General features: G+C 33.9%; 1 protein-coding gene across 1 annotated transcript in view; it reads left to right on the top strand.

Moving 5' to 3' along the window:
- LOC107671651 (guanylate kinase-like) overlaps positions 1–4,912 on the top strand; it is a 7,142-nt gene extending 2,230 nt beyond the window's left edge. Inside the window, exons 5-8 of the mRNA XM_016464559.1 lie at positions 1,132–1,270; positions 1,358–1,442; positions 1,542–1,627; positions 4,280–4,912. Of these exons, the coding sequence (XP_016320045.1) occupies positions 1,132–1,270; positions 1,358–1,442; positions 1,542–1,627; positions 4,280–4,315 (346 nt within the window). The 3' untranslated portion in view covers positions 4,316–4,912. The remainder of the gene's footprint in view (positions 1–1,131; positions 1,271–1,357; positions 1,443–1,541; positions 1,628–4,279) is intronic.
- Positions 4,913–8,442: the final 3,530 nt, after the last annotated feature.

Below are 8,442 nucleotides of genomic sequence, written 5' to 3' on the forward strand. Positions count from 1 at the left end.
TGCATTTTGATTGAGATTAACTGGAATGCACAATGAAAAAACATGATTTTTGATACTTGTTAAAAAACGGAGTTATCCGTTTTAGCAAATGAACTCTTCATATATATATATATATATATGAAGAGTTCATTTGCTAAAACGGATAACTCCGTTTTTTAACAAGTCTCAAAAATCATGTTTTTTCATTGTGCATTCCAGTTAATCTCAATCAAACTGCAGTTGGGTTATTTTGATTAGGTTAAAAAAATAACAAAAAATTACAGCTAACCAACACAATAAAACACAATAAAAACATGATTACATAATAAAAAACATGATTTTTGAACATTTAAAAAAACGGAGTATAAACTCTTCATATGCATACATACAATAATTTAAAACAAAATCTGAAAAATGCACAAAATACTATTTTTAAATTTTATATGCAATATAAAATGTTTTACTCTCAAGCGGTGTGAAAATCAAAGCCCTATATCTAAACAAGTTGTGTTTTTTAAATTTGAGGTTGATATCTCAAAAAATGAACTTTCAGTACCAAACGTTTCCACTAGAAGAAATTCACTTCCCATTCATTTCCAATGAGGTCATTTTTGACCATGAACAGTGCAAGTGTGACTTTTTTTTTTTTCAGGACCATTTAACCTTTGTTTGTTTTTTGTTTTGTTATTTTGTATGTGTTTGTGTGTTCACATAGCAAGTGCCAAAACCTTTACCAAGTTTCGTTCCATTCCGATGAAGTAAAAAAAAAATCTAAAAAAAAAACGAAATTTTCAGTCAAAAATGACCAAACAGTACCAGAACGTTAATAATGGTTGGAGCTAAACTCTGCATTTGAGTGGCATTAAATATTAAATTTTCAACAGCCAAATTCTTCAAACACGTCCACCTATGCAAACTCGATCATATTATGAATTAGGAAATCATTATAATGTAGCCAAAGATGAGTACCATAAATGATTAGTTTACCTCCCGAGTCTTTAGTTGATTTGTCATGTGACAGAAGCAATGAACAAATCATTCATGAACGACCCATCACTGATGTTTGTCGTCATGTTCAAGCTAGAGAAATACTGCATGTATGCAGGAATATGTATGTAATTGTAACTAACACCGTTTTTGCCCCGTTCACAGTAAAGCAGCTGTACAGGCTGTTCAGGCCAAAAATATGATTTGCATTTTGGACATTGACATGCAGGGAGTGAAGAACATCAAGAGAACCGATCTCAACCCCATCTATGTGTCCATCCAGCCTCCGTCAATGGAAATCCTGGTGAGAAATACTGTAAATCATCTCTCAATCCAAATATTCTGTTTATGTGTCGTCTTCTCGTTTTAATCTAAAACTGTATGTCTTCAGGAAAAACGATTAAGGGATAGAAAAACTGAATCTGAGGAAAGTTTACAAAAGCGTTTACATGCAGCCAAAGTGGACATGGAAATAAGTAAGTGTCCGTTCCTATGCTAATTATTTTTAATTAAATACTGCAGTGTTTTTTTCACATCTGGAATAGCACGCTAACTTTTATATATCCATATTTCAGGCAAAGAGCCAGGTTTATTTGATGTGGTGATTATCAATGATGATCTTGACGTAGCGTATGGGAAATTAAAAGATGCTGTTCTTGAGGTAATTTTTTTGCAGCGTAAATGTTCATCACTAGAGGCCAGATTTACTAAATTAGTCAGACCGCAATCCCATAAAAGCACCAGTGTAAAATTAAATACTTGCTCCCAAAAAATTTGGATTGTGGAATGGTATGAGATTTTGATGAAAAATATAAAAACGTTCAAAAAAATAGCACTCTATCACAGTATCAGGATGCACTGCTAATAACAATTTTTTAATAAACATCCCTCTGATAAACACACAGAGACATATTTCAGTTACAACCAGTTATTTACTTTATTTTGGATTTCTTTGGAACAGATGAACAAAATCCAGTTGAGCAAAAATTTAATTTAGAAAAAAACACTTATGCATTTTATAGCTTATTTATTATTTTCCCATAGTGCGTTCTATTTTCTGTTGTTTTTTTTATTACTTTAAAAATAGTGTACTACGGAAGCCGTTCCACCACGGGATAGAAAAATAAGAAATGTAATTGCGACTTTTTATCTCACAATTGCGAGTTTATATCTTGTATTTCTGACTTTATATGCACGACTGTGATTTATAAAGACAGAATTGTGGGATATAAACTCGCAATTGTAAGAAAATGTCAGTTGTGAGCTGACTTGGACTTATAACTCACATTTGCGAGTTTATATCCCACAATTCAGAGAAAAGAAGTCAGGATTGTGGGATATATAACCTCGCAATTGCGAGAAAGAATCGGAATTGTGAGAAAAGTTGCAATTATATTTCACTTTTTTTTATTCCATGGTGGAAACAAGCTTCCATAATGTATTTCAACTAATTCTGTATTGTATGAATATTATATATACTGAAACAATTATGTATATACTTTATTAGCTGGTAGGGGTGCACGATTGACAAAAATCATAATTGTCGATTACTCCCTTGAAATTGTAATTGCGATTATTAATTACAATTATCACTATTTACATTGAATGATGTTTACACCATTGTTTGAAGCAACCGCATGCCATATTTTTAGAGCTGAAAACACTAACTGAAAAATGTTTGTTTTTCTATAGTATTAAGCCTCAATGTCAACTATACGTTGGATTGGTTTCTTCTTTAAATTAAAAAAAAAGTGAAAATATGAATGGTATTACGTTATACTAAATTAAAACAATGGAAAACCCCTTAAGATTATCTGTAGAAAGAAAAAACACATCTAAAGCACGCAGAATAACATAAGTGGACTTTGAACGATTAATTGCCGCTTTGAACGATTTTGTAATTGTGGCGTAATCGTAATCACGATTAGAAATTCCATTAATTGTGCAGCTCTACAATTCACCTCTCTTTTTTCCCCAAACTGCCTAATCATTAATGTTAATGGTGCTTCGTGGGTTTTTTAAACACCCAAAATATTTTTTCAAAATAATAGTTTGAATTTAGACATTTTCATTTACACAATTTTCTCTCCTAATTCAGTGTATCTCATGTAATTTAATTCCTCTACTTAAATATTAGGGGGGAAAAAACAACTTTAAATTTATTGGAAAAAGTGTATGAGATAAAGCCACAGTGTACCACAAAACCATCATACCATTACATCCATATTAGTGGTCAACCGATATATCGCCAAGGCCGATATATCGGCCGATATTTGGTATTTTTCACATATCGGCATCGGCCGATAAGTTTTTCCTGTTTGGCCGATGCTTTCGAGGCGGGACTTTTATTTTGACGGCGCTGAGAACGGCAGCGTCTAAGCACACAGTGCTCACATTCTCCCTCTTGTTTGCTGTCGTCGTTAACAGTTCTGTCTAGAAGTCTGTCTAATAATCAGATAGAATGGTTAAACAAAGGAATTAAAATGTATTCAAAAAAGTATTATAACGATTGCTTTTATATGATTAGTAATAGAAAAGCAAACATTATAATACTGTCTTGTTTGCCGTCAGCATTCAGCAAATACGCATTTAAATCATTTGAACAAATATTTGAATGTCTATTAATGAACATTTAACTTCACAAACCTTGCAAACTTAGTCGAATCCAGTTGAGATCTTGTGAAGTGTGCATGTGTATCCTGCATGATCGCGTGTTCTCTGTGTGACGATCGATCTGTGCGAATTGAATGCGGACAGGAGGAGAGTTCAGCCTCACTGGAGACGCGTGAGCGACAAAATTTAAACTCGTGATTTCAAATTATGCTGCGCTTTATCCATTTGCCCACTGTCACATTAATGTCATTTTCACTGTGTGCTGTGTGTAAAATGACTCTTACCTTGGCTTTATTTGAAAAAATATGATTCCCAATGCACACAAACTTCCCAGATTACTTAGTGCCCTGTTGGTTACAATGTTGACTTTTTATTAAATATTTATTTATTTGTGAAAAATACATTGTCATCTAAAGTATAAGTATGTTTATTTTACACATTTATTTTTAAATCCATTTTCAAATGATTTCAAATTTCTTAAATATTAATTAAAATAAATAAAATTATATCGGCTTTATATCGGCCATCGGCCACCCTGCTTTCCAAGATATCGGCATCGGCTGTCAAAAAAACAATATCGGTCAACCACTAATCCATATTCATGTTAAAATCCCTCTAGTGTCTTCCTTCATCTGTATAACAGCTATCTGTGAGAATATGTCCCTCTGTAAGCTCTCCGTGATTTCTCTTCCTTGAACAGGAAATCCAGAAGGTCAGAGATGCCAACAAATCCTAGACGAGAGCACACCTGCTAACCACTGCGACCTCTCTGTTCACCTCCAGCTTCAGCAGAACGATTTCAGACCTCAACATTCCACCAGGAAAGACTTTCTGAGGTTCAGTCGATACTCCAACACCGCTGAATGTCATATATATTCATTACTACACGGTGCAGGCTAATATTATATATTCCATTTATTTTGTTATTTTGTTATTTTGTTATTTTGTTTGGTCGGAAAGATGTAGATTTAACCAAGAAACACTCTTAAGTCCTTGTTTCTGTTTTGATATTTCTTTTTCTTTCACATTTTTTATAACAATGGAAGAGACAACAGAGATCGTAGATTTTCTATATCTAACTAGTATGTTCACTAATTTATTGGGGTTTTTTCTATGCTGATATTTTATAATAACTCATTCTTTGCTGTTGTAAACAATGCAGCTTTCCATTCGCAATGTTTACGCGTTCAGAGCTAGTATCTGCACATATGAGCAGCGTGCTACACCTGCTTTCATTCATATAATTGCATCTGAACGTCTGTACAAGTCGAGTAAAGCTTGGTTCTGTCAGGACCACTATCGTCAAAGATGATTGACAATTAGAGCACATTTTAGAATTAGTCTGATTCAAAGGATAATCAGAAGGCTGAATCCTGACTGACAGAGGAGGAGCTGGGGATGGAGGAGGGTAATTAGCTATTGAGCAATGCGAAAACTGCTGATAATACTGAGGGACCTTATATATGAATGCTTATATAGGTGTCGTATTCCCATAGGTAGATGGGGATCAGCTGAGAGTCAGCTGATGCGAGCTTGACTAACGTGACCTGCCAGAACTAACGCTACGCTAGATTTTCTTAACTAATTCTTAAATGATGGAAATGGTTGCGTCTCATCTGCTAGTGTCTTGAAATGCGTAATCATGTTTCACATACACGTTACATGCATATTGCTCAGATTAAGCTTTGTAAATCAGGATAATATTTCACTTTAATATGTTTACCAGCTTTGAAAGTTTTATAAAGAGTTCAAAGCCAATACCGGCTTTGTTTCAGACTCTGTTTTTAGTGTAAGGCAGCTTATAAACACAGCCACAAGTCTTTAGGTAGCTTTAGGACACATTGATGCTTTTAGTCTTCTACAGCTGATCTTTAGTAGATTTTCAGATTGTTCCAGCAATTCTGATCTATTCCTGTTCAAATTAAATGTGACCATCAAATAATATGAAAACCAAAATAATACATCATTTTAAACTTAAACTATATATTACAGGCACTATTCGTTTTATCTTCTTACCTAATTTGAACTACATTACACCATCGTGTTTATTAGCAATTGAAACGTAATAAAAGTAACAAATCAAAACAATGGATTGTGTCATTTTGATCTACTGATACAGAGTAAAAAAGTGATTCCACATGATAAAATACTAAAAAATGTCAAATTATGAGCTAAAATATGGTTCTAGTCCACCTGGTATAATGTATAACAATAGTTTTTAGCTTCAAGATGGGCTCTTATGTGCATCAGAAGAAAGTTTGGCATCTTCTTAAAGTTTATATTTGTTTCTCCCAAACCTTCAAAGTACTGTATGTCCATTGAGTGTGAAAAAGATGTAATATAAATGACCGGACACCAGCTGTTTTTGGCATGTAGAACAATCCTGTGCATGTGTTGCATATACAAGTTGTTGTTTTTTTATGATGTTTTTATTTTAAATATGGTTGAAAGTCAGGCTAGGGTTTAGATCCCATGGTTTGCTGTCTCTAGGCCATCTCTTACAAAACTGCAGAGCCTGTTTTGTTTCATTTCATTCATGTTAAATATTTCGTTTGTGGTGTATGTGAAATCTGAGGAATGCAGTTAATGTCTCAAAACAATGTCTAAACTAAATGTCACTGTTTTCTTTATTATTTTTATTCTAAAACTATTTACATGTGCTGTGCGAGTGTAATAAATCTATACCGTTACAGTGCAGTGTGTGACTGTCTGATTAGTTATCATTAGAAATATACGTTATCTTATTTGCAACTGAATTCAGGCGCTGACATGCGGGGCGATGGGTCTGTTACACCTTCAGTGCCCAGTACATCCATTATATATATATATATATATATATATATATATATATCCTGTTCATTCAGCTTTTTATTGTACTTGATGATACTGATGTTGTTAGTGATAGTTAACCCTTGTTCATCCTTAAGATTTTATTTCTTTTCTTGGCTGTGTTAATGCAAACAGCATACATTTTCGCCAAAATGTGTATTTTTATTGGAATTTCAATATTTCACCCTAATTTCCTTTCATGTATCTACTTTACACAAGATAAAAAAAATAGACTCGGGAGTCGGGACCTTGAGGCTAAAAATGTCCCCATTGAAACCAATTAAAACTGCAATATTTAATCCAGGTACCAATTAAAGGCAGGGTAAGCAATTTCTGGTAGCCAATGTTGATATTTGAAATCACCAAAACAAACACACCCCTACCCCAAAAGGGTCTTGCCCCTATTTTGATAGCTCCGCCCCACACATACGTACACAACCCAGGCAACGATTAGTTCTGTGAAACAAAGCAAAACCAATGTTACACCGTGTCTACATCGGATGTGAGCGGCGCGGCGCAACGAATCCCAGACAGAATACTGCTGCCGGGTTCTATTTATGACGTGCTGACACAAATTTCAAATGGTTTTCAACGGGCGTTTGATCGCGTCCAGTGTAGGCAGACTTTAGCTGTTGTAGACACGGTGTTACTCGCCTATCGAGAAGAAACAAAACAACCTCGGCGTCCGATCGCAGGCCTCCGCTCTTGAGTTCTCTCCAGTGCTGGAAAGATATTTACACGTGTCCTACTTCTTGCCTTATTGTTCCGCAGACGTTTTCCTCTTTTGTTTTTTATCCGCCATCTCTATCTTTCTGTCACTCGGCTCGCTAATGTCCGTCCTGTGCACTGAAAGCTCTCGCCTCCATATCACGAGTAGACACGCCCCTTACTGCTGATTGGCTACAAGTTTGTTTTGCTATTCGGCCCAAATCAGTTTTCTAAAGTGTTTTTGAAGAATTACATACCCCACCTTTAACCTGACAAAAAAAAAAAATTCCATATGCTAAATGCAGTGAAAATAATGCATCAAAATACATCTGTAAATAATCTGTGACTTATCCAAGACTATAATATAAAAAAAAAAATCTGTTTCCCATTTTGTAAATGGAAAATAATTGTATTTTCATAAAAAAAAAAAACTGGCATTATACAAACAAAATGGCATTTAAAGGGTTAAAATCCTGAAACTGATTAATTTTATTATTTAAATCATGTAATTACAAATAGAGACAGAAAACTAAATTGTTTTCATTTTTAAAAACATTTTTTAATGCTTTAATTTATATGCTTGTGCTGTTTTAATTTTCCCACGCTTATCTGTTGGATGATCAACAGTATGAATATACAAATCAATCACTACCTGCTGTTGTATTTCAATTTTACTTCAAAAAAGTACCAACGTTTTTTTTGTATTTTAAAACGGCAAACAGGTTGAGCATAAAACATATATGAGCAATTGTAATATCTTTTTTAGTTTGTTTCAGGATAGTAAGTAAATCTAAAACCATAACTTCGTCACTTGAAATAAAATATAAATAAAATACAACTTTTTATTTCAGCTACTTGCAACATTTCTCATTTAAACTAAAACTATTTTAAAAATCATATCAAATCATATTACACTAATATGGTTTGTTTGTTTGCTTAGTAAACACTGCAAATAAAAAAACACTACAAGTAATCAGGCCACAAGTTTCCAAGCACTGTTTAGCTCAACACCAACAAAAATTAATTAAATAATTAATTGAATTTGGTGTAAATGTTTTCAAATTATGTATGTGGTTTAGTGATATGAATATAATAATATAGTTGCTGTAGGATTCTTATGTCATGACAAATTTCATTGATTTTTGTGTAGTGTAGGGCCTGTATAAGCTAATCAGGGTTTGCTCACACCTGCACACTTGTTACAGGCTGTCCTTGCATGATGTAACTGCTGCTCCTCACACACACACACACACACACACACACACACATACACACACACAAACAAACAAACAAACAAACAAACCTTTTAAGCCCGTCCATTCTGCT

This window comes from Sinocyclocheilus anshuiensis, unplaced genomic scaffold, assembly GCF_001515605.1.
Source record: "Sinocyclocheilus anshuiensis isolate Anshui unplaced genomic scaffold, SAMN03320099.WGS_v1.1 scaffold524, whole genome shotgun sequence".
Lineage (NCBI taxonomy): Eukaryota > Metazoa > Chordata > Actinopteri > Cypriniformes > Cyprinidae > Sinocyclocheilus > Sinocyclocheilus anshuiensis.